The sequence below is a fragment of the Liolophura sinensis genome, chromosome 8 (genome assembly GCF_032854445.1).
Source record: "Liolophura sinensis isolate JHLJ2023 chromosome 8, CUHK_Ljap_v2, whole genome shotgun sequence".
Lineage (NCBI taxonomy): Eukaryota > Metazoa > Mollusca > Polyplacophora > Chitonida > Chitonidae > Liolophura > Liolophura sinensis.
Window position 1 is genome coordinate 9,395,449 of NC_088302.1, and position 25,310 is coordinate 9,420,758.

General features: G+C 37.7%; 2 protein-coding genes across 3 annotated transcripts; one reads left to right on the forward strand and one right to left on the reverse strand.

The window, feature by feature from the left end:
• Positions 1 to 1,551: 1,551 nt before the first annotated feature.
• LOC135474112 (receptor expression-enhancing protein 5-like) lies at positions 1,552 to 15,356 on the reverse strand. Of its 2 annotated transcripts, XM_064754124.1 has the most exons (6): positions 15,084 to 15,356; positions 13,053 to 13,146; positions 11,873 to 12,011; positions 11,103 to 11,247; positions 6,542 to 6,574; positions 1,552 to 4,398 (listed from the first exon to the last, which is right to left on the reverse strand). In XM_064754124.1, exons 1-6 carry the CDS (start codon positions 15,220 to 15,222, stop codon positions 4,313 to 4,315), a joined length of 636 nt encoding a protein of 211 aa, XP_064610194.1. In that variant the 5' UTR covers positions 15,223 to 15,356; the 3' UTR covers positions 1,552 to 4,312. The 2 variants fall into 2 exon arrangements, with proteins under 2 accessions (XP_064610194.1, XP_064610195.1); XM_064754125.1 differs by lacking the exon at positions 6,542 to 6,574.
• Positions 15,357 to 16,765: 1,409 nt separating this feature from the next.
• Positions 16,766 to 23,554, forward strand: LOC135474111 (mitogen-activated protein kinase 4-like). The gene is made up of 4 exons (XM_064754122.1): positions 16,766 to 18,908; positions 20,069 to 20,378; positions 20,762 to 20,907; positions 22,013 to 23,554. The coding sequence occupies exons 1-4, from the start codon at positions 18,300 to 18,302 to the stop codon at positions 23,186 to 23,188; spliced, it is 2,241 nt and encodes a 746-aa protein (XP_064610192.1). The 5' UTR covers positions 16,766 to 18,299; the 3' UTR covers positions 23,189 to 23,554.
• Positions 23,555 to 25,310: the final 1,756 nt, after the last annotated feature.

The window sequence follows — 25,310 nt, forward strand, 5'->3', positions numbered from 1 at the left end:
TTGATTGTTCCTGAATGACATACTCAAGAATTTTTCACTTGTGTGATGATGATCACTTTTATGGATCAAGGAAACCGGAGTGCCCAGCATAAACCACGGACCTCTAAGAAGTTAATGACAAACTTCCCTCCATGTGACTTACTGATATGCATACCTTAATGGTGGAAAACAAGTGGTCTTCATCACACATTAGACTGCACAACGTGTACAACAGTGGCCAGCATTGTAATGGTTGGATACCAAACACAGCCCAGAGGAAACCCACAACCACTCACAGCTAAGACACATTATTTTGACTTTAAACTACTGTAATTCGTCAACCTTTTCACATGTGTGCAAGATGTTTATTCGAGGATATCCTGAGGGAAGTATTCTGTGTTGACTGGGAAAATTATACTTTTTGTGAAGCCCTGAAACTGGCTAATCCAACCAATCTAGATTTGTGGCCAAATAAAATTATTAATGTGCACTCAAAGTTGCTCTTTCATATGTGAAAAGATTAAAAAATTAGGGTACATTTAGACACATTGTCTAAATGTCTAGAGTTAAATCTACATTTATTTCAGACCCATACAACATTTAGAAATATTATACCAAGATCACGTCACAATCAGACATATCCAAATATTTTACATATCGTCCTGAGCCCAAACCACGTAAGTCATTCAGCCAAACAGACGTGACAGCATGCCTTGTTTGATTATACACGGTACCCTGTAATAAGACACTCGGGTTCAGACAAGACTTCATCTTTAAACAGCCTCTCATGAATCACATTGAGGTGGCCTAGAGGTTACAGTTTAAAATAAGTAAAGTAATTCCGAGAACGGAATTCATGGTTGTCACTCTATATTAGAGACTTTCTCACTCCTTTCTGAATTTCTGTCAGCTTGCTGCACATTGTTTTGTCTAAAATACCAGCATGCATTTTTATACCTACACAGCTACATGTACATAAACCTATGTTTATTGCTCACATTCCCTAATGATGAGGACTGCATTGCTGGCATAATGGTTAGAGCATCCGCCTTGAAGATGGAAGACCCAGGATCAAACCCAGGACTGGTCATACCAAAGACTAAAAATGGTACTGGTTGCTGCCTCGTTTGGTGCTTAACACCATATTCATACTCTCAGTTACATGGTTACTCAGTAATACTCTGAATACGCAAATATATGGTGTCAATAATCTTCATATATGAGGATTGTTAACACCATATATTTGTGTATCCTATTGCTGAGTCACCATGTAACAAATTTATCCTACAAAGACAAATCAATTCAGTGCAGAAGAAAGATGTAGAAGTGAATCCCAACAAAGGGAGATAACCTACTCAGCAGACACATTTGACATTGTCTGCAGGATTCGAGAATATATACGTACCCCACATGACTGTTGTTATCCAATGAAAAGCTGAGCATTTTGTCTGATGCAGGATAAATTACAATACCTGTTTGATAATATGCTTTACACCTGTGCACTATATTAAGGTAATTCAGTCAAAAACATGTATACGAGACAGCAAATAACAACAAAAGCAAATTCTGACTGATTTTACTTTTCCACAAGAGAAAATTTTATTATTCAAAAAACTGGGCCAACAACACTGAGGAGGTAAGATGGAGAGGTGTTGACAATATAACTCTTCTATAGAAAGAGCAGTAGAGAAAATATACCGCCATCTCTGCTTTACCCATGAAATTAACTGGTCTTGCTTCTGAGCAAAAGTTTCAAGAATATATACTTTTTGTTTTAATCGAACATGGGTTGAACATTTCTGACAGTGCTGTAACAAAAACTGTGTGACTTGTGGATAGACTTTTAAAATACTGCAACAAGTAAAGCTATTTTGTGAGGGACGGGTAATCATTTTTTTAATCAACTAAAAGAAAATTTACGGATAGGAAAGGTTTACTGGGCATACTGGTGAAATGTTATTTCATGGTCTAGAATTCCGACAAAGTTTCTCTGCTAAATTTAGGTAAACTGAGCTAGATTATGTCTTCCAGAGTTGATAAAGGTAACAGATTACAATTAACGAATAATGCAAGTACTATGTGATAGTCTAACAATGCCATCATGCTTAACGCACAACAAGAAACAAGGCTTGTTTGTAACTTAACAAGGAAAATACCCGAACATTAACAATCTTTTTCATTTCTTCTGTATGTAGTGACGCATCACAAGTCACAGACTGACACCGAGGTATACATACAGATGTCACCATGCACCTCCACTGACTTCACCAGACAGACACAAAGTTGCTTACAGTACACCATTACCACAAGGGAGAGCATTGCATACTCACACAGGTCACACCTTGGACATTCACATTTCACATTCATGTACATATATACACACCATGTACTTTGTAGAACACAAACAGAAACTAGAAACCAGAAGCCCAGAAGACCAGAAACTAGAAGCCATGAAAAGTCCTTAACATAGTGTTGTTAATTTCAAACAGATCAGGGTACGTAATTACACATATACGTGTAAGCTTAACAAGACTTAAAATATTGCGCCTGTCTAAATCCCTATGGTTCTGGCATTATTATAAACGATGAAAACAAAAATTAAACAAAATACATGAACTAAATTTTTCGATAACAATTTTATGATTGGCATGACTAGAAATACATTATCTAGTGTAATAAGCTGTTGTACGTGTTGCTCCATGGGATAGCAAAGACAAAAACAAAAACATGTACCCAATATCTAGCTATACAGTTTATCTTCAGCCAATAAAACCTCAAATCTACTTGGTATAACTACTGCAAGGTTTAGGTTATTCTACAATTATAATACTAATCAGCACTTCAGAATTTCTGACGATTCTCATGAGACAAGACAGGTACAAGTAATTTACCCCAAGGGTATAAATTCCTTCAGCTCAATTTCATACACTGCAGATTCACAACTGACAAACCTCCCAGTCAACAATTCAGAACAGGTCAACAGCCGATAAGAACTAAATCAACAAGCTAGTGTGTGCGAACGAGTAAAACAAAGAAAAAATACTGAGCAAGAAACAAAATGATTATTTGAGAATAATTAAAACCGCTGCCATCACGGAGGAATATTATATAATATTTCATGTCATTTATTTGAAGGTGTGAGTGGTATTAATGAACCATACATGGTACAATGCCACAATCCACAACAACATCCACATACATGTACCTGGTTATTAAGTGACGAGATCAGTCAATTTACCAAAAGGGACTAGGAATTACACAGATTTCAGAATCAGGAGACAGCTACAGTTCTAACCCCTGACCACATTTTATAAACACAACAGGCATTTATAAACAAACTTGCACACAACCAGACAACTTCAAACTAAACAGAATACCTATATTGGAAGAGAGGTTTTCTCATACTTGAACTTCCAAGTAAATCATTAAATACATACATGTATATGAAGCTTCTTCAAATTTCCCTACAATATTGCACTCATCTATTGGTTTTAGGGTCTAAATATGTTTTTCACTAATTGAAATACAATGAAAAGTCAGCAGTTTAATTTTTTAAGTTAATATTAAATGGTCTTAAATATCTAAATATCTTTAACTTGAAAGCAAAATTTGTTCAATTGCCTCACTTTGTCCAAGACATACTTAACGGCCTTATTTTAATGAATATAAACTTCAATCCCAGAAACAACAGACTACTTCAAAAATAAGTATGTGATAGAAAATAAAAGGTCAAAGGGAATGTTGGCAAACAAAATAGAACAGTGACTTATGCACCTGCTAATTTGACATGTGTGTTGCGGCCCACTGGCAAACGAACTGTCCAATTTATTACAGCACACCTATTGCTTTGTTGACGTTATGAAAGTTATATAAAAAAAAAATTCCAAATTAAAACAATATTAAAAGTGAAAATGTGAAAATCAGTCCATCATGTTAGTGGTGTGTTAATGGGGTGCATAAGCATTAATATAAGTATAAGGAGGACTTAATATAAAATACAACTCATTGAATTTACAATTTTTCCATCACACAAAATTAACCATGACAAAGCTGTTAGGGTAAAAATTTTTTTGGTTTTATTTAATTTACTTTTTTTTTTTTATTGTTGTATGTACAAAAGCATGCTTGTTAATACAGTCACACAGTTGTAGATATGACCAACACAAAAAATATCTCCCAACAAGATCCCTATGCCAAGTCTCTCAGTTATTACATTTCCTGCTAGAATAATAAAAACGGAGGGATGATGGTTTCGCAACCAACTCTTTCAACTGTCACTTTGTCATGCAGGTACTGTTAGTTGCCTCCCTTGATCAGCAAATCTGAGACCTGTTCAGTCTGACTTGGAAGAGTCGGCAAAGTGCTTCCTCATGGCTTGATTTGCAGCATCTTGCGCCATGTCATTTGCAGCATCTCCAGCTGGAAATATAAAAGATACAAACATACTGTAGATCAGCAGATGTAATACATGTAGATCAGTCTGAAGAAAAGGAACAAAATCCATGTCACATGATGAAATTCATATCTGCCATAAGCTGCAAATGGCATGCATAGTGAAGTAGTCATCCCACAGGACAGGTAAGGAATCTTCACATGTACAAGCGAAAGATCTGTAATGTCATAATTGACTAATCTTGTGCATTATGCAATTTTTGTATTTATATACTTGGATCCTCAGCAACATATTGGGGAATCTGATGACTGATTGGAGAAACATGTATAAAATCCTTCCTATATAGTTTGCTTCTTCACTGGGAAGTGGGATGTGGGAGTGGGGTTTTCAATCAACATTATACAATATGTGACAAATCATATGACTTAACAACCCCCAAATGTGATTATCTCATCACTGATAACACTGTTAAAAACTATTTTCACACCAAAGTAGTTCTCAAAACATCCTGGGCATCCGAAATAAATTCGTAGAATGGGCTGTGGTCGGCACAAAACGTGTAACCTTGATTATGGCTTAGCTTGTGATGTCTAAAATACGATGCACATGAATGCATGAACGAGCTAGGGCGAGTTGGGTCTGTCTACGCACGGGATGAATGAGGTTGATGCTCGACTGCCCGTACTAACACGTCCCTAGTAGGATAAAAGTACGGCAATTCAGTTCATGGTACATCCACCTCATTTTAAGTATGTTGTTACTCTGTCTAATTGCAGAATGGGATGGCGGGCAGAAAGTTTTCAGCAGGTTTGAACTTCTAGAGCACCCTTCCCATCCGAGTCCGTCCATGAAGTGCGAATAAAAACCGTAAAAGTGTAAAGAGTAAGAGTAAAAGACCGTACAATGCCCCTTCTGTCTGAACGCATTCGGCAGTTTTTTTAAGAACATAGTGAGAACTTATTTGGTGTGATGGGGGTGTTAAACTCCATTGTGAGCACTCAGCATTTCCTGTCTGATCCATTGCGATCAACAGCACTTCGTTGGCCAAATGTGCTTGAGGTATTATCCAAGACTTCATGAAGCACTGATAAGCAAATTTTCATAAAAACACCAGTTTACCACAAATAAATGCCTCAGGCAAAAGTACTGTAAAGCTCCTTCCAAAACCCATAAAGAACACATTAATTATTATTACATTATAACGGTATGCAAATTTCATCCGATGGTGGTCCAGTTAATGGGGGGGTGACTTAAAAACTTGCTAACCAGGAAAAACCATCATTGTTTACCTGATACTAGCATTTAGCATTTATGATGAAGGATGCCATGAACCAGTATGATTGGTGTACAAAAAACACATTCACTGACTGGAATGCTCTTTGATGTAGGCTTCTTAAACAGTACTAACGAAACTACCAACCCATTACCATTACCCATTACCCATTGGCTGTGGATGCTAAACTTATCCTCAGTAACTTCATATTAAATATATGCCATGGCTATCGAAAAGGTAATAAATGACGAGGGAATCATTGATATAAAATGACCCTGACCATCCATGTGCACATGGATAATGTAACAAATCGGAAATTCACGTACACATATGGGTGATGGTGAAAACATATCAATTACAGAATTAGGATCTTAGCACTTACTTAAGCACTATCAAGACTACAATAGCCCTGTAATTTGTGAACCCTTGCTAAACTGACATCTTTTTCAAGTTGTTATAGTTCTGAAGTTTACCCTAAAATGAAGACGACTGGGGATGTTGAGCAAGGGAGCATAAGCCTGTCTGTGGTTTTGTCAATGCAGCATGTTTGTAAAGAGACGTTTTGCATACATCTGAGATTGCAGAATATTTTCTGAGTATTTAAGTTGTTAATATTAATTGTTAATTAACAGATGCAAATATTAAATTACATATGTATTATCAATGCAGAAGATCACGATCTCTGTGTCTGTAAGTAAATTAATTTAGAGGTAAAAAGCTGGTCACCAAACAAAAGAAACCAAAATCATCTGGTAAATACAAGTATGTATTAGACAAATTAAAAAATCACTTTTTCAATGCAAACTGAAAGCGGGTTCCGTGCTATAACCAAGCCAGAAAAAGAAAAGTGAAATAAGCCATTGATTGCAAGGGAGACAACTTTATAACAATCTTACCTTCCCTGACTTTACCTCTGAAGTGATCAGCAACTTTAAAATGGTGAAGTTAAAATCATAAATAAGGTGGGGTACATGCCATTATAAGGGACAAACAGATACTACACGATAAACACATATTCAAACTGATTATGCAACAAATAATAATGGTAGTATTAAACAAAATGCTAATAAATTCTAAATTACAAAAATAAAAGACATCAAGCTGAGGATGAAATTTGTTCTTCTAATATGGTAGATGTTTGTAATAATGACGTAAGAAACACAAGGACACATGACTTACAACAGTGTACGATGAACCTGTCTAAACAATCCTATACAATTTTAAAGGTAATAAGAATTGTAAGATTTTAAAATTTATTATTAAATGAAATATTGCAAAAATACACTGTTCATGTACAGCTGACAGCAAGGTCTCAATGGAGCGTTGCTCCTCAGACAATGTGGGCTCCAACAACGCAGGTAGAAATAGGGGAATATCACTTTGTGGATTCAATGGTAAAAATGACCCATTTGCCTGCTTTAAATCTCATTGAATTTTGATTCATTATTTGACAAATGAACTTTAAAATTAGAAACATTCAGATGAGAGATAAGGAAGTAGATGAGAACACACATTGTTCGAACGAATTTATAACAATGTAACCTTAACATACCTGCATGTATAGGTGCAAGTATTTTGATTGTTCAGCTCAGCATGACCTACCTACTGTACTAAACAATGGAATTCAGTTGGCAGGCAAGACTTTGTGCTCTAGAAAGTCATGTGATGTACGTGTAACATGCAATTCGTGCAAAAGGATAACAGAAAGCATGCAGGTGTATATCTACATGATTCCTAATTTGCATATATGTATCGGATTAAAATCAAACTTTTAAACCGCCTCTGCAACCAATATGTGAAACATTCTGCACAGATTTAGAGAGCTTCAGTGTTTAGTGACACAAATAAATAATTTTAGCATCATTTTCATAATTACCGAATAGATGTACATAATTTCACTGAAAAAAATTTTCCTTAGAGACTGAAAAAGTTGAAGATTTACAGTATTGTATGTAAACTTGGATCAACCTGCATACACCAGTCAGACCCTTTGTACAATTTACAGACCACCAACCATGGTTGGCTTGCAACCACACACATGTGCGCCTGTTACAGGCTTTCTGCAGTTCACCACAACCCTAAACAATTATTATAACTGTGGCCATCATGTATTTCACCGACTGCAAGGCTAGTGATGTGAGAATGGCAAATTTTATATTCAAAATTTTAATTAAGGAGAACACGTAAATAATCACCTGTACATCATAAACAAACATGTCCCATATATACTAGTATTTAATGTTGTAACTGTACACATCTCTTGTGACCCTGGAAAATACTGATAAGCTTGACCTATCCTAGTCTGATGTCAGCAACACGATTTGTACCAAGTCACTGCTTGACCACTGACCTATTAGTGACCGCTGCAATACAAAGCTCATTATGGCTAGGATCTACAAAGTTAACAGCTAAGCCATGGGCAGGAAAAAATCAATAAAGTGTGCAGACAGCATGACATACATGTATGCATGGTTATGGTGTTGTGTAAACATTAGCCCAGCTGACTGCTCTCGCATAAATGTGGCGTGCTGAGAGATGCACATTATAGAACAAACCTGGAGCTTTCTGGCAGCTGTTACCTCGTTTATAATATACATGTAGACATACATGTACACCTACATACATGCACATCTACAAAACAGCTGGCCGACTGTAATATTTATTTGCCTACTTTTTCATTGATGCGCAGAACATGGCGTTTTAAAATGCCATATTCCAGTTTTTCAGTCATTCATCATTTGAATCCCACTAACAACATATTCAGTGGTACATGCAGACATAGAGGACACCGACCTCTAGCACAGAGGACAGAAGATCACGCAAATTTTAAAACCCCTTTTTCTGCACAACTCACCGCGACATGGTTCATGGAATTGTGGCATGAACAGTTGTACTAGTCCATCCTTTCACTCATAATCTTTCAGTCCAGTACAGCCATACAATATGACATACATTTCTAAACTGCTATGCTTTGGACAAGGAAAAGGGCAGGGATAATGGACGACAATGTATAGCCGATTGCCAGGATATGCAATGAGCAGAGAGAGGAATGTACATAGCTTGCTGATGAGGCTAGAGTTTTATCATGCCATACTTTCATTGAACAAATTTTAAATACTCAATTTTAACAAGCAAGCCGGTGTTGGTTCTAGTTCAAAAATGAACTATTAAAAAGACTGCATGTATACTGAAGAGTTTCCATACTGCGAACTGTATACTAGTATACTTGTATCTTGAATTAAAAGTAGCCTTGAATGCTGTAGGTTTAAATTTGACTATATGAAGACGAATTAGGTTGGGAAACCACTTTTTTTCACCACTTTTCTATGATATGCACACTCATAAATATTCAGCTATAAAGAAGATCATTTTCAGAATTATCAATGAAGAACATGCATAATGACATGATGTCAATATGTTTGATCATTCTGTAGAATGGAATGAAGTCAAGCATTTATTCTACGCGAACTCTGTCAAGTCTTTTAAATCCATATTTTCTAATGTTCGTTAATTGTCATGCATGTATTAAGTTTTGTACAGCTTTTGGGTCGAAATACAACTACTGAGAAAATTAATTATGGCATAGAAACAAAAAAATCACAGGATATCAAGGCTGACATTTTCTAGAAGAGCATAGTTTGCTTGTCATTGGAAAGAAAATACAGAAAGTTAAAACTGGATTGCTAAAGTTGAAAATCTAAAAACATTCTCCCACATAAGTCTCAATAAAGTGTATAACTTACATGTACACTGAAATACCCTGTTTCTTATATGCTAAGGATATTTATATGTTTATTTGATTGGCTCCAAGAAATTTTTCACTTGTATGGTTGTAATCAAACCTGCTGGTTTAAAGCAGCAGTGGAAATAGACTTGCAAAGGCTAGGGGATTAAGATAGACACTCCTCTTATTAACAAAGTGCACGGATCATCCTGACTGATAGGAGACCCACACAGTTTAATACAATGCTTGTCACAATGACACTGGTCAATACCATACAAGTTCCAAGTAGCCTGTGACAGTACATGTACTTGTATGTGAAGGGTAATTGGCTAGATTCTGGACAAGCTGTCAGGACTGGCCCAGATGTGACACCCAACAGGTCACAATAAACTGAGGCATGCAGCTAGGGTATGCATGTAGACAGGCTACACTGTGTGCACATGCTTAACTGGCTGCATGGCAACCACACATTGTACTACAAGTGTGACTGGTAACTTGGCTGGGCTTAACTTATGTGATTAGAGCACAAGAACTCTGTGTAGTATTAGCTTGAACATTATTATCCCCCCAGGGATTATATATTTATATCCACTCCACTTATGATTCAACAAGCATTTATCGTTGATGGATATCGTTTGTTTTGCTACCCACACACAGATCTGTTTGAAGTAGACTAGATTTACTCAATTACATACTTAAACTGAACTATGGAACCACACACATTCAACACCTACATAAACATGCTGTCCTCGGGCCATGTCAAGAGAGTGGAGTTAAGAGAGTGGAGTTCAGAGATTTCTTTTGACAGCATGTATAAAATGTGTGGCTTATCATATGTTGTACATGTAAGTTAGTGCAACATATTCCCTAAAAATCCATTCTAGGGATCGACTCATTTAGGAAATGTGAGAAATGAAACAACTTATCTGCACATCCTACCATACCAGGCTGAATATTTCTGATTTATTTATTTATTTATTTATTTGATTGGTGTTTTACGCCATACTCAAGAATATTTCATACGACGGTGGCCAGCATTATGATGGGAGGAAACTGGGCAGAGCATGGGGAAAACCCACGACCATCCGCAGGTAGCCGAAAGACCTTCTCACTCACAGCCGGAGAGGAAGCCAGCATGGGCTTGAACTCACAGCGACCGCATTGGTGAGATGCTCATGGATCTTTATGCTGCGCTAGCGCGTTAACCAACTAAGCCATGGAGGCCCCTGAACATTTATGACAATCTGATTCTATATAAATAGCAGCTCATAATAAACATGTCCCATCATACCATTCACACCTAATGAATTTGATGAGTGCATAAAAAAAAAAAAAACAAGATAAGCATTGCAGAATTCGACAAATCACACAGTAAGAAATGGAGCTTGTTCTACTTTCTTTGGACTACCCTAAATGACCTAAAATTTTGTACATGACAAACTTGCTTAATTTACTATATTCTGAGAATTCTAATGGTTCTAGAAAAGTGCTTTAAAACTGGTTTGGAAGGTATTATGATATTCTGCATAGAAAATGAAAGTTTCAACACCAAAAATGAACTTTAGTGGTCGAAATTTGGTGACATTTAGGGTAGTTTGAATTCAACCAGTTGAACTGACAAGTTGCAGGAAGAAGGCCGCTTTACGGAGACATGATGTGATATTACATTTATGTCATCCTCCTAACAGATCCTCCCCGCCTGATCCTGGGTTTACCACAAGTTAGGGATTTACCTTCATTGAGAACCTCCCCAACTTGATCAAGGGCCTTATCCACTTTATCCTGGTGCTTCAGGGCAAAGGGGCGAATAACTCTTGTGTAGATAATCTGAGAGCCGTTAGAAGCAACTGGGGCCATGCACCAGATCAGGAAGATGCACTGAAACAGACAAGAAAAACAAGAATTGATCACCTGTGCCTTCCTGGATCTTTTTTGAAATATCCACTGATATTTTAGAAGAATGTAGAGTATTAACATCTCACTTAAAAGGATACAGAGTCGCTTCTGGTTGACTTACAGTGGAAATACAGTTGCCTGGATTAGACTGCAGCTTTGGTCAGGCTTGAATAAATCTGCCATATCCGAAATGCCGAGTATAGCCTAGACTTGCCTTTCTCTGACACAAGCCGATCAGAATCGTTTCTATATCCTTTATTACATCATATTTGAGTGTAATATTACACTTAAATATACACATACGCATCTGTCAACTCCATGGGAGGATGAAACTGAAGTGTCTGGTAGACAACAGCCTGCACCTGACAAACCTCCTGAAGGTTTGAACCAGCAAGAGCTAGTTTCAAGACTACAACATTGGTCATCAGCCGATCAGCTACAACCAGAACACTTACACTATACAGAAGTAGTTGGAATTAATCAACGTTCCACTAAATTTAATACAACCTATATAATGATTAACTGAAAAACATTCTTGCTCAGAGCTATCTCACTTCTGTACCATGAAAAGTTAATAACTGAAAGAACCATACAATGATATTCTCACCTTCAAAAGCCAGTAGAACGGGATCCAGAAGAGGAAAATGTCTGTGAAAAGTTCAACTAGGGCGAAGAAAGCGTACGTGACCCAATATGTCAGCCATTTGGTGTCATCATCCTTCTGGTGAGACTCTATGGCCTTGATCCTAAACACACAGAATGGATGGTATGAAATCAACAGGTGATGATCAGATCTCACCATCAGTGTTACTAGAATGCATCTAACACTTGGAGTCTTGGCACACTGCACATGTACATGCTAACACTTTCCCAGAGCTCATCTAATTCTGTATTAAAGTCGAAAAACACAGGAATTGTTGTCTTACTCTATAATAATCCCATTTTATCACATGCAGGTTAATTTTCAAACACTTGGAGAAAGTTAGATCAATCTTTTGTGAAGAGAATAACCTCAGGTACATGTACACCCTGCACAATAGTCAAGTTTAGATCCTTGTGTTCATGTACACCTTAACACTTACAAACAGGTATCATATACATGTTCTTGAGCATTTAACCCTGCCAATGTTACAAGATACATGAATTTTGATCTTAAATTTTTAATTTACATTTACTGTGAAAGATGTCATTTTTCTTGGTTTCTTATATCATTGCTTTGTAACTGTCAAGGGATTTGTATTAATATATTATTGATTCAGATTGGCAGAGCTCCTGAACTGATATAAATATTAGTTTAAACAGACTATGACAATGCGTGTTCAGAACTCAAACCTGGCTGATGCACAGGTACAACACCATGTGTAAATCCTACAAACATATATAAATATTAATGTTCACAAACACCTACAATTATAAAATATGTTCTAAATAAGCCCAGGTAAGTACATGTCATCAATATATTACTCACACCTAGCACACCTGTTGACCCTGCTGAATCCACACATACATGTAACTTACATACTGCTTACAGTCAGGGACTAGAATAGATATAGGTCAATCTGGAGTGTGTCATGCTCAAGCAATGAGATCACCATGATCACTTGTAAAGCCAGCTAGTTATGTTGAAAATGAACATGTTTAGCAAAACAGCTTTCACATGATTTTATTCCACCACAATGGCTAGCTGTACATACATGTGCCACACTCGCAAATCATTCCCAATGTAATGAAAAGATGCTGTACCTTGTATAGTATATTTCAACAACTTCTTTGGCTGATTTACTTACGATGTGTATGCTGGGTACAGGAAGCCAATAAAGTTGCAAAGAAACTGTGCACCATATCCTACCATGAGATAGATGGCCAAAATCGCTATAATGGCTGAAAAGGAAAAAGAGCAATATATAGGCTATCATAGTGCATTATAGTTCACACATAACACAAGTGTGTGAGCTTCAGGAAATGCTGTTTCAGCAATCAGTGCAAACTGCATCTTAAGCAATCTGTCGATGTAATGAATAGGATACTGTCCCATAGTACCTGTGTGATATCAGGTTGAGCTTTATCCCTGATTTTTTTTACAGTATACACAAGCGTGCATTTCTAAGTAACAAAACTTTCACACGGTAAACCCAAATACAAAGTGTCACCCTGAATTAAGCATGTAGAAAGCTTTCATGTTTAACGGTACCAAGAAAAGGGACATGACTGTTTCTCATGCAAAAAATTGTTCGACCTATTTCCACGAAAAATTACGTGAATTGCTGTTGATTGGCTTACAGTGGAAAACTCAAACAAATCTGCTAGACCTAAAAATTCTGCTTACCCTAGTAGCCTTAGCTTGCACATTTCACACAGTAACCAATCACTGACAATTTTGCATATTTTCAACTGTGCATGTACCCTATTTGCATAAGTATGCATACATGTGGTCTTGCTGACCATGATATATGTGACCTCATGTGATAAGCCTTGTGTACAAGTACATCAAAAGAATAAGTAATCATCTTATGGGGAATTAAAATGATGCAACATTTTTTTTCCTCAATACATTAGCCCTGCAAGCTACAATGCTTGTCTTTGTCCTGTAAATGGAGTCCTGCTGAGATGGACTACAACCTGTGTACAGCTGTTGCATAATCTGTAGTCATGTGAGGAAGCACAGATTACAGTACACAAAAGAGCTAAGGTCCAGTATCAAGTACAAAGGTGGAAAAAACTAGCAACTAAAGCACACATGCTGAGGGCTTTGGACAAAATTTCAGTCTGTTCTAACAAAGTAAGCGACAAACACTTCACGCTGCAAACTTCTTCACTCACCACAACAGGCCAACCTTGGTCAAATTAGCACCTAGCAGCCTTTGAAGTCTGACACTTTACCTGCATTCAAACGCTGATAAAACAACATTTCAAAGTAACATTTTCTATATGACATTTCCAGCTTCTGGATTGTTTTTGCCACAAGTTACTGTGGATGGGATTACGCTTTGCAATGCAGAATTTAACTGAATAAATATTCAATGCACTAAGGTTGCTGCTCCTAGACTAAGTCATCTGGCTATGCTCTGAAGTGAAAAATACCTTTTTCCTTGGAGACCTCACTATATTTTGACTAAAATAATGACAACTGTCTGAAATACAAATGTGGCTTGTCGATGAAGCATCCCCCCAAAATACAATGAATACAAAATTGTCCACAATAAATAATCAAGCACAAATTTACCTTCCTTTAAAAATTTCAGTGTCTTTTGTAACCACTGTCTTTAAGACCATGGACAGATGGACATTGGTTGTTTTACATGCTTGCGCACAGGTCAAACTACTGTCTAAATAACATAAAAGTTAATACAAAATTCGTATCCACAGTGATAAGTCCAAAACTACAATTCGCTGACATTCACTATTAACTGTTATCCATTTCCCTACACATGCGCATGTTATCTTTCACCTTGTCGTCTGCTAACTACTGCAACAACCCACTTGCCAGTGAAGTGACCACATGTGCACAGTCTCAAACATACACATACACAATTAGCCTGGCCAGGAGAGAAACGAAAATACTTACAGCTATACATATTTAACTACAATGAAATTTAAAATTTACTTTTGATATCGTTGAATCTTTTTTACGTACAATAACATGGAAATCAAGCGGCATATCTCTTGGGTGGATAGATTCACCTGGCTGGAAAGACATCGCAAAAATTAATCACAAAAAATTAATCTGTGCTGGCAATCCCGCACAGAATTGGGGTGATTGCTTGCAAAAAGTCGTGTATTATCATTATTGTGTTGTTGTTGTTGTTGGAATATTTTACCCAGGGCAATGTAGAGTCGCCGCACCCCTGTCTTCCGCTCAATCTTCTCCAACAAATCCGTCACTGCATTCTTCTCATGCAAGGATTTGTCGAGCTTGGATTTCCAGTTTTCAATGTTTTCGGTTACAGCTCCAGCCATCTTAGCTCACTTGTTGAAATGGCTCTCTCTCTCTCTTCTGTGCAAAAGTCTGGCCGACCTTAGCAGCTGCAGCTTTTTAATGCCGTTGATCGTAGTCGGTGACGTCACCAAAGTCGCCGTGCACCTTGGGTAAATCTACATCCGGCCTGGAAATTTATGGTAAGTTTTGGGAAGAGAAGGCGCTGTTGTTTGCATATTTAGAAAAGGTGATGAAGATTAAACAGAAAGTAAATGAACGTTTTGATATTCTTGTTTTACACCAACATTTACTAAACGGTATAGACTGCAAAGCGCTGGCCAAACTGTAGTCTTAGCTTAAGGTCAAACATCGAAATCTGGCCCCCCTCATAACTTGTTGGTATCATGAGGTTTGACAGCTAAAATTAGCTGTCTTTTGTGTTACATACCAAGCAAGAATGTCATATAGATTTATCGCAGGAATATTTGCTGATTGAGTTTAGTCTTTTAGTGTATTGCACAATATGTGTCAGCCAAAGGATGTCATAAAATCATGACTTCATGAAGGGTAAGACCAACTTCCGTATGACACCGAAATGAGAATTAAAAGTTTACTTTTGCCGTGTTGGACAACCAGGGCGGTTTGTTTGGCTCTTAGATTAGTACAGAAGTTCTTCTGTTAAAACGAAAATAACATAAGTAGTATCAGCAGTGATCTATTTAGCCAACAAAATGGGAAGAAGAAAAATCATGTACCTATAAAGTTGATAGATAAGCTTATTCATGGACAGAAAGAGTAATAGTTAGTTTTGGCCTCATATCAGGCCCCTAGTTAGCAGTTTATCGTGTGCCGCAGCACCATGCCTATCACAATGTCGGCCATGCCTCTGTGAAGCCACAGTGCAGTGCATCCTGCCCCTAAAAAAAACTTTATTCGATTTGCTGTCCATTTCTGCAAACCAATACTGTAAATACTTTCATCGGCTTTTCGTATCATATTCACTGAACATTGCCTCCGATTGCAGGACAACTTTTTTCCATCCAAGTATTAAAGGGTAACTATAATACCGAAAGCATTTCTTAACCTGATAATTCTTACCCCGAAAGGTGGTTTCCCTTCAGCCAACAATGCATATATAATGCACAGTTGTGGATCGACAAGTTTGCATTGACAAGTTTGCACAACAGTTAAACTTGAATATTAGACGATGGCCAACACCATGCCAAGTTTGAGTCAGACGGACAGGAAGTGTCAGTCCATCTACAAAAGACTAGCCGCACAGAACAAAACTATTCGATCTTTTTTTACAAACCATACAAATGCAACATTCAAAGCAACAACAACGACATTGTGCACCCTCATACTATTGAGCCAATCTTATAAGATAAGTAAATCATCATACAAAGTTCTACTCAAACAGACCAGTCAAAAGTATTCAAGAAAATGAGATTTATTTTTTGGTAATTAAAAAAACAAATCATTTGATTCTAATGGTATGAATTTTACAAGTAACTTAATTGATTGTCTTAAGTGAAGTCAGCCATAGGTCTTTGTTTTGTTTCAAATGCCTTACCCAATGCTTTCAGTCATAATTCCTGAACAAATGGCATTTTTCTCCATGGTGCTATTTGTATTAATGTAGTGAAAATCACAAAAATAAAATAAATCAAAAAAATATGTGAAGTAAAGATAAAAAATTTTCTTCTTGTTGTATAGGTCTTAAGTTAATAGACTGGCTGCTATGGAGTACTTTAAAAAAGTTTTTTTCCCTTTAAGAAATAAATTTCATGTGATACTTATGCAGTATCTGCATGCAAGCCATATATTTATGGGAAAATTTCCATTTTTTATTATCAGTGGAGGAGCTCCATGGTGACATGGTATATTTAAACTATGTCTTAAACTAGATCTAAACTGGTCTTGAATGGCAACATACCCATTTCCAGCGATGACAACATCTTGAAGGTCGAAGGGACCGCGGACACCTAGCAATTATTACAAGGACACTAAAAGCCCCATGCCTTTCATAAATCCTGGCTAGGCATCTGTCATATTGTAGAAAAGAAGTTGTCATTGTTTTATTCTTGACTGACATTTAAAAGCACAGAAAACACTAATGTGAAGTATATATCTGATTAACGACCATTCTAAAAGCAATATCCAGAAAAATACATTTTTCGAATTTTTTTCAACCTGGTTTTTTGCCACCAGGCACACACAGACTGCTAGCTTTCATCATTCAAAAGGAATGAACACTGAAAATCAACTATTTACGGCATTCAGTATGGATATGACGCCACTGATACCTCTGAATCAATACAGACCACAACAGAATTTGATGTTTAAAAATTATTTTACTTTGTTGGATAAATTTTGAAGCAATAAATCAAACTATTTTCCTGTACAGTGTTTAATAGTTTTTCATCAGATGTGTTGTTCACACTCTTCAGGAGAAACAAAACAGGAGATTTGTGAATGAAATTCAAAGACCATCACAAGTACAATTATGTTTAAGATAAAAATTTACAAATAGATACAATTTGATGATACCACTGATACTAAGGACTTGTGATAGTCCTAAAAGTGATCCTAAGTGATCCTAAAATGGCTGATATTCAAGGTGGAATTTCACCACATGGACTACTACTTCAAACTTTTAAACTATTTCTACAGATATAGTACAACTTGCTCTCCAAATCTCTTTATCTAACTTTAAAAATTCTTTATAGGTAAAGCTGTGGGGCACACATATACAGTATCAATGGTGAATAGTTATGCAGGCTATTAAATCTCCATCAGCTAAGCATGGTCAGAAGTGAAACCACCAAGGGATTCATATTTGGACATTATACATGATGGTGTACATGGACTTGAAGACCCGTGTCTCCTATACCTGGTCTAATTTTGGTTACAGGAAATAATGTGGGACCCACTTTAAATTTGTTAGTTTGAAATTTTAATACATACGTGTAGTCACCATATATGACTCATACTTTTAAAGTTGACCTTTTTTTTTTCAGGTAAGGATACAAATTCAGTTACCATGTTTCGGTCTAAGTCGTCCTGGCCTTGATCATATAGAGACTGTTAGTGATAGTGTGATACCTGATCAAAAAACATGGAGACCAAACCTGACCTGCAGGTCCAAGTGTCCAACACAGAAACCATGGAAAATTCTGCTGTAATCAAGAATGTCTACGGTTTTAGTGTGGACCCAAGGTTCACAGATCTAGTGCCAATCGGTCAAGGAGGGAATGGCATGGTATTCTCTGCAGTAGACAGCGACTGTGAGAAAAACGTGGCCATCAAGAAGATTTCCTTCTGTGACCAGCCGAGTTGTCGATATGCTCTAAGAGAGTTGAGGGTTGTCCGTCAGCTACAGCACGAGAATGTGGTAGCTGTTTATGAAATCCTTGGTCCAAATGGTTACTCGCTCGATGGCAAGCACACGGTGACAACCGAATCAAGTTCCTTCAACTCGATCTATATCGTTCAAGAGCATATGGATGTGTCACTATCTCAGCTGATCCAGTCTTGTCAGCTGAGTCGCGAACACGTCAAGTTCTTCCTGTATCAGCTGTTACGTGGCTTGAAGTACATCCACTCAGCCAACCTGATTCACCGTGATATTAAACCACCTAACATCCTCCTCAGTCTGGATGACCTGATGTTGAAGATTGGAGATTTTGGACTGGCTAGAGTGGTGGATCCTGCTTACTCTCACAGGGTTAGTATCTGCCTCTTGTACTAAGTATATATATATATATTTATGTATGTGCTGTATTTCACCTGATGTTTATCTAAAGGTTATCATTTTGTCAGGTGACACATTTTGCACATTATAAGGAGGTTTTTGTAAAGTTTGATTTATTTCTTTTCAGACAGACCTAAGGTTTTACATAATTTAAGGCATTCATGTGCTTCTGAAAATGCATTTTTACACACCAGTCTGTACACTGTAGGTGAAATACAGTACACCTGGTCAGCAAAGGCACTGGCTGTCACTCTTGCCAGAGCAGGTCGGCTTACACTGGGCTCTGGCTGTCACTTTTGCCAGAGCAGGTCAGCTTACACTCGGCTCTGGCTGTAAGTCTGGCCTGATTTCCATCAGCTGATTGCTGTTTTGTAAGGGAAGTCTTGTTGATTACAACAAAAACCCCTATCAAATAAAAGCCTTTACATGTTGAAATAAAACTAGGACAGATACATGATCTTGTTATCTATAACTGATAAGAGTCTATGAAATTAATTTCTGCTTGTTAGGGAATGACAGCTGACAACAGCGAATTGCTATTTGGACAGACCATTGTATAAGCAGTATATATTTACTGCTTCACTGTACACATTACACCCCACATCTTCAGGAAGATCATGTGGCATTCAGTGCAAAGGGTACTTAAGGTTTCATGTTAAGAAGGGCAGTGTAATTTGCTATTTATGTTCCTTTTTGGCATTTCTAATTTAGTGTTTCTAGCAAGGCATTTTAACTTACGAAATTACAGTTATTTTCAGTTTTGGTATATTTAAATGTAATGATTTTGATTCTGTCAAGGATCTGGGCTTTTAATAAACACATATAGGTTATATATGTATGTGCACAAATATTTTCATTACATAATACTGTTGTGTATGCTGTTAACCAACGGTGAATGAATAAATGAATAACACTATTGACCATAACTAACAATATTGTCTGTAATATACATTTAACATTTAAATGAATGAATGTTTATGGCTTAATGCCACTTCAGCAATATTTCAGCCATATCATATGATGTATTCATTTCCTGACCTGTTATTTAACAAGTGTATGCGGACCCATTCATTGGGAGACATCTCTATAAAATGTGACCTTGCTAACAGTATATATGTACTTCTGTGTGACAGGGTTACCTGACAGACCGTGTGGGCACCTGCTGGTATCGTGCCCCTGAGCTGATCCTCACCCCCAGGGACTACAGCCAGGCCATTGATATGTGGGGGGTGGGGTGTATCCTGGCTGAGATGCTCACCGGTCAGCCGCTGTTTCCTGGGGCTCAGGAGATGGAGCAAATGGGCCACATCCTGGACACTGTGCCACTGACGGACAATGAGTGGAACCGCGTCACCCAAATCTTACCCAGCAGCATCATGAAGAAATACACCCGCTTCCCCAAGAGGACTTTGAGAACCCAGTTTCCTGGTCTGGAGACCCAGGGTGAGGTCGCCTTTCTCAATCTCCGTCATAAGCCTGCCCCTCCACAAATAATAATTACTTAATACATGTAATTCTTGAAATGTTGTTTTGCCTGACGTAGTACATTTATAGAGGCAAATAAATATTATAAGATGTTACTTTTGGTGCTGAAAATAATATTTTCCCAGTGGGGCACATTCGAATTTTTTCATGTGAATTTATATTTAACTTGACTAAGGAGCAGGTTGCTTGAAAATTAGTAGGATACTGCAATATCGTGGACACTAATGTTGTTGTTTGATGTTTTTGTTGTTGTTCTCAGGGAACCAAATGTGCAGAAGAATGAGAGCATTGATCAAAACAAACTGTTCCAATTCTAGACTTGTTTTGCTCTGTTTTTTCAGCCACGGAGATGTTAGAGAGTATGTTGAAATTCTCCCCGTGCTCCCGTACGTCCGCAGAGATGGCATTGGGCCACCCATACCTGGAGCAGTATGCCTGCCTTGAGGACGAACCTGTTGTCTGTAGGCCCTTTCGTATTGAGCATGAGGTACTGCTCTAATTTTGTATTGCTTTTGATTTATTTATTAATTTATTTGTTTGATTGGTGTTTTACACTGTACTCAAGAATATTTCACTTACATTACGGTGACCAGCATTATTGTGAGAGGAAACTGAGAAGAGTGCAGCGAAAACCCATGACCATCCACAGGCTGCTGCAAGACCTTTCCACCAACAATAAGAGAGGAAGACAGCATGAGCTGGACTTGAACCCACAGGGATCCCGTTAGGTGGAGGCTCCTGGGTCATTGTGCTGCACTAGTATGCTAACCACTAAGCGTGGAGGCAACAAATCATTTTGTAACTGAAGGTAATTGGTGTATCTGTTCATTGCAGTGCTCAAAACTTTTTCACTTATGTGCCGACAGTAAGTTTTATACGGGGTGGGAACCGACATGAAGAACCCGGGGGATATGTTAGATGAAAGACCATAACACTCTCAAGAATAGTAGCTTGATTTAATTTTTCCAACGTAGTAAATTGAATTTGAAACTCTGGATTCGAAGGGGGCATTTTCATAACATTTTTAACCAATTACTTCCCATCAGGTTTTTGCAACTTTCACACATGGACTGCTAGATTTCATCAAGAAAATGCGTTCACCAAACAGACCTTGAAGTGAAATATTTCAAGAACAAAGCATAAACTTGATGTCATTGATACCTTTTGTGTCCAATAGACCAATAGCATTTTAGGGTGGCCTCCGAGGCAGAAGGGGTTATCATGCTAGCACGGCGAAATGACTCTGGTTTCTTCTAAGGCCATACGTGGGAGGTCATGCAGCAACCTGCGGATGGTCGTTGGTTTCCCCGGGCTCAGCCAGGTTTCCTCCCACCGTAATGCTGGCCGCCGTCGTTTATGTGAAATATTCTTGAGTACGGCGTAGAACACCAAACAGATAAATGAATAAATAAGCTAAAAGCATTTTACTCAGTTGGAAAAATTCTAAAAAAAATTGAAATATTTTTCTGCAGAGTGTTTAATGATCTGTCATCTGAAATGCGTCATTTTAGTCTTTTCCTTTCCTTTGATAAAAAAAAATAGTTTTTGTGTGTTATTGAAAGTGTTAAACATTTAACCTTTTTTTATTCCAGGTAGATGACTTGTCTGTGGAAACGTTGCGCCACCTGATTCTCAGCGAGGGTAAAATGCCTGCACTGGGCTGTGGCTCCCAGAATCCCCCAATGGCTGCCTCGCTGAAACACCCTGACCATGAGCCCATAACCGTACCTGGTAACACAAGCGAGACTTTTCCACGGGCGAGTAGTTCACCTCCTGGCAGTGCAGCTTCCAGGGCTACAGAAACTGGAGCAATCATCAATCCGGTGGATGGTGTGAGTGATAGACTTATGCCCCCTGCCAGTTTCAATAATGATGTGGTCAAAGCAAAGAACAGCCAGCCAGAAAGCAAAGTGTCAAAGGAGAGTTTATTCATTGATGTGAGTGATTTTGAGAATGCTAAAGAGTTCTGCCAGCCTTCCCCTAAAGAGAGGGCAGACAGAATAAACTGCCAGCACAAAATAGACCAGCAATTACCTGACAAGAACAGCCTGGCGATGTCCGTGAAACTGAAGGACAGAGTGAATGCACAGCGTCGTGGCAAACCTCACTTCACCGACCTGTCAGATTACGAAATTCCTCCCCCGAATACCAGACTTGCTGATCCGGCTCTGGACCCATCAAATTTCATTAATGACCGAAATACGTTTCGTGGACTGGAGGGAGCAAAATTTGATGAATGTCAGAAAGGTGGTGATCGCAATATTTTGAAATCTCCAGATGACTTTTGTGTAGGATACAAGGAAAAATCACATTCAAAAGAATCACTGTTCAAAAAGCAAATGGCAAGACAGAAAAAGGGCAAGCAAAAATCTGTGACAAACCGTGATTTTGACAGTCTTTATCGGCTTCCCACTGAGCATCTTTGCCGTCATAGGAGACGAACGGATGATCGCTTACTGCCGAAAAGACCTCATCAGGAAATTAATATCGAAAATCATGTGAAGTTACGAGAAGAATTAAATGAGCGTTTACGGTTCGCTGAAATGGAACGTGATCATTTCCGTGGTGCTGTGGGCGGCACTTGTACGCTGGACGACATATCTCCACCCATTGGTCAGATTTCCTTGGAAGTGGAAAACATTGAATATTCTGACCTACACTTCAGGGAAAGTAAACATTCAGGTCGAACTTTCACTCGCAAAAGTATAATGAACAAAGGGAGGCGAGACAGCAGTTCTTCCAGTGATGATCAACGGTATGAAGGCTGAAAACAGTGATACAGATAGTGTGATTTATTTATTGTTGTTGTATGGTTGAGGGAACCTGTAACCTGTATATGACATTTATCATAGATGCTGACAAGAACAATCCTCTGCTATCATGGTGTCATTATGTACTTAGTGATCTACAGTCTCTATCATGGTTAGAAAACATTAATCAGAACAATTTAATAACAATTTCTTTAGTTGCAAAAAAAATTGCCCTTTTCTGTTCTTTTTCCATTTTTTCTTTTCTTTTCTGTTTTGTTTTATGTAATTGTGTATTATGCTTTTTTCCTTTTTTCCTGGCAAGTGTATGATTTTGGTGTGCACACTACAAATCTCCTGGTTTTTTTGTTAATATAAATCCTACTATGATCCAAACGTTTGAAGGCCTTTTGTCATATTTTGTGTAGGGTTTGTTATAAACCCATAATCTTTCATCCATTGATTCATTCATATTTGGTGTTCACATTGCTGTCTAACAACTACAGTTTCTGTACAATTTGCCAGATGTACCATGGGTCACTCAAACATATTGGCGGTGTGTTGTGAAATAAGACAGATATCACATTACATAAGATCCATAAAGTGTTTGAAAGTACTAGTGTTAATCAAGAAAATGGGTCTGGGATAACGATACAGAGTTTTTCTATTCTTATTTTTTATTCAGGCTGATGAAAAAGATGAAGTAAACCAAGAATTTGAGTAGAGCCTTGTCAAAGCAGCTGTTAATTATGCGGAATGCTTGGCACAAAACAACTCAGTCAAGACACAGCCTTATGTACATGCACAGTATTTTTTAACCTCAACATTAATTGTAAATACTTCAATCAAAAATCAGGTTGTTGAAGTGTGAAAAAATGATTGTTCCTACACCCATGAGGTTAGGCATACTTTGCTTCCTCCCCACCAAGGCACTGCCCTCATTGTCGCTCAAGTGGGTTTGTTATTTCTCACACCTGACCCGTCCTACATGCTACAACAAGAAATGGTACTGTAGAGGTCTGAATTATCATGATTACATGCACATGTAGCTCAGGCTAAAATCAGTCTTCAGCATATGTCCATGCAGGTCATGATTTAATAAGGGTAATGGCATGTTTGAGTAACCTGAATAATAATGCAAGAGCCATGAGATTTTGCAAGTTTTAGTTGTGGTATTAACAGACTGCAAGAAGACCTATCACTTAACTCTGAACTCACGAGTTATGTTATTAAACAGATAGTGGAAGGTAAAGCTTTCTCCTTCTGTATGTGTCTACTAAGTATTTGAAAGATTTTTATGCTGGTATGCATAGGCGTCAAAAAAAGAGAATAAGAAGGAAGTACAAGAGTCATCCAGTGCATATCCAGGGATAAGTGAAATACTTTCTCACAGTCTGCTACCGCTAATTTGTAAAATTCTCTATTTTTCCCGGGCTCTGCCCGGTTTCCTCCACCATAATGCTGGCCGATATCATATAATTGAAATATTCTTGAGTACGGCATAAAACACCAATCAGAATCAAAATAAATAAATAAAATTCTGTGATTGTTGCAAGATTTCTGTAAACTTCGAATAAGGTGCATTGTCCTGCTCACTTGTCTATATACATGTAGCCTACTATGTAGTACATATATAGGCCTTCCGTTCTAGAAAAGAAGGGATATTCTATAAAACAGCATACTGTGGAGCAGCACATGTATAGGGCTACCACTCAAAAAAGAATGGGATATTTATATAAACAGCCTTCTATGGAGCAGCGCATATATAAATCTACTGTTCAAAAAAGAAGGGGATATTCTATATAAACGGCCTACTATGGAATAGCACATGGATAGGCCAGCTATTAAACAAAAGAAAGGGATATTCTCTATGAATAAGCTACCATGCAGCAGCACATTCAAAAAGAAAAGGGATATTATATGTAAACATGTCACAGCTATTATTATTCAATATGATTAATTTTATTGCAACCTGGGGATTTCTCATCCAGTCTGTGGGTTTCTCCTGGGCTCTGCTGGTTTCTTCCAATCATAATGCTGGCGGCTGTTGTTGAAGTGAAATATTCTTGAGTATGGCATAAAACGCCAATCAGGTAAATAAAAAGATTAATTTGATGAAATAACGCTGGGACATCTGATAAAA

Coding starts and splice junctions, on each gene's coding strand:
- LOC135474112 (XM_064754124.1), bottom strand. CDS start 15,222: ATGGCTGGAGCTGTAACCGAAAACATTGAAAACTGGAAATCCAAGCTC. Junction 12,012..13,052: donor CTGTACCCAGCATACACATC/GTAAGTAAATCA, acceptor CTGTGTGTTTAG/GATCAAGGCCATAGAGTCTC. Junction 6,575..11,102: donor TGGGGAGGTTCTCAATGAAG/GTAAATCCCTAA, acceptor ACCATTTTAAAG/TTGCTGATCACTTCAGAGGT.
- LOC135474111 (XM_064754122.1), top strand. CDS start 18,300: ATGGAGACCAAACCTGACCTGCAGGTCCAAGTGTCCAACACAGAAACC. Junction 20,379..20,761: donor TCCTGGTCTGGAGACCCAGG/GTGAGGTCGCCT, acceptor CTGTTTTTTCAG/CCACGGAGATGTTAGAGAGT. Junction 20,908..22,012: donor CCTTTCGTATTGAGCATGAG/GTACTGCTCTAA, acceptor TTTTTATTCCAG/GTAGATGACTTGTCTGTGGA.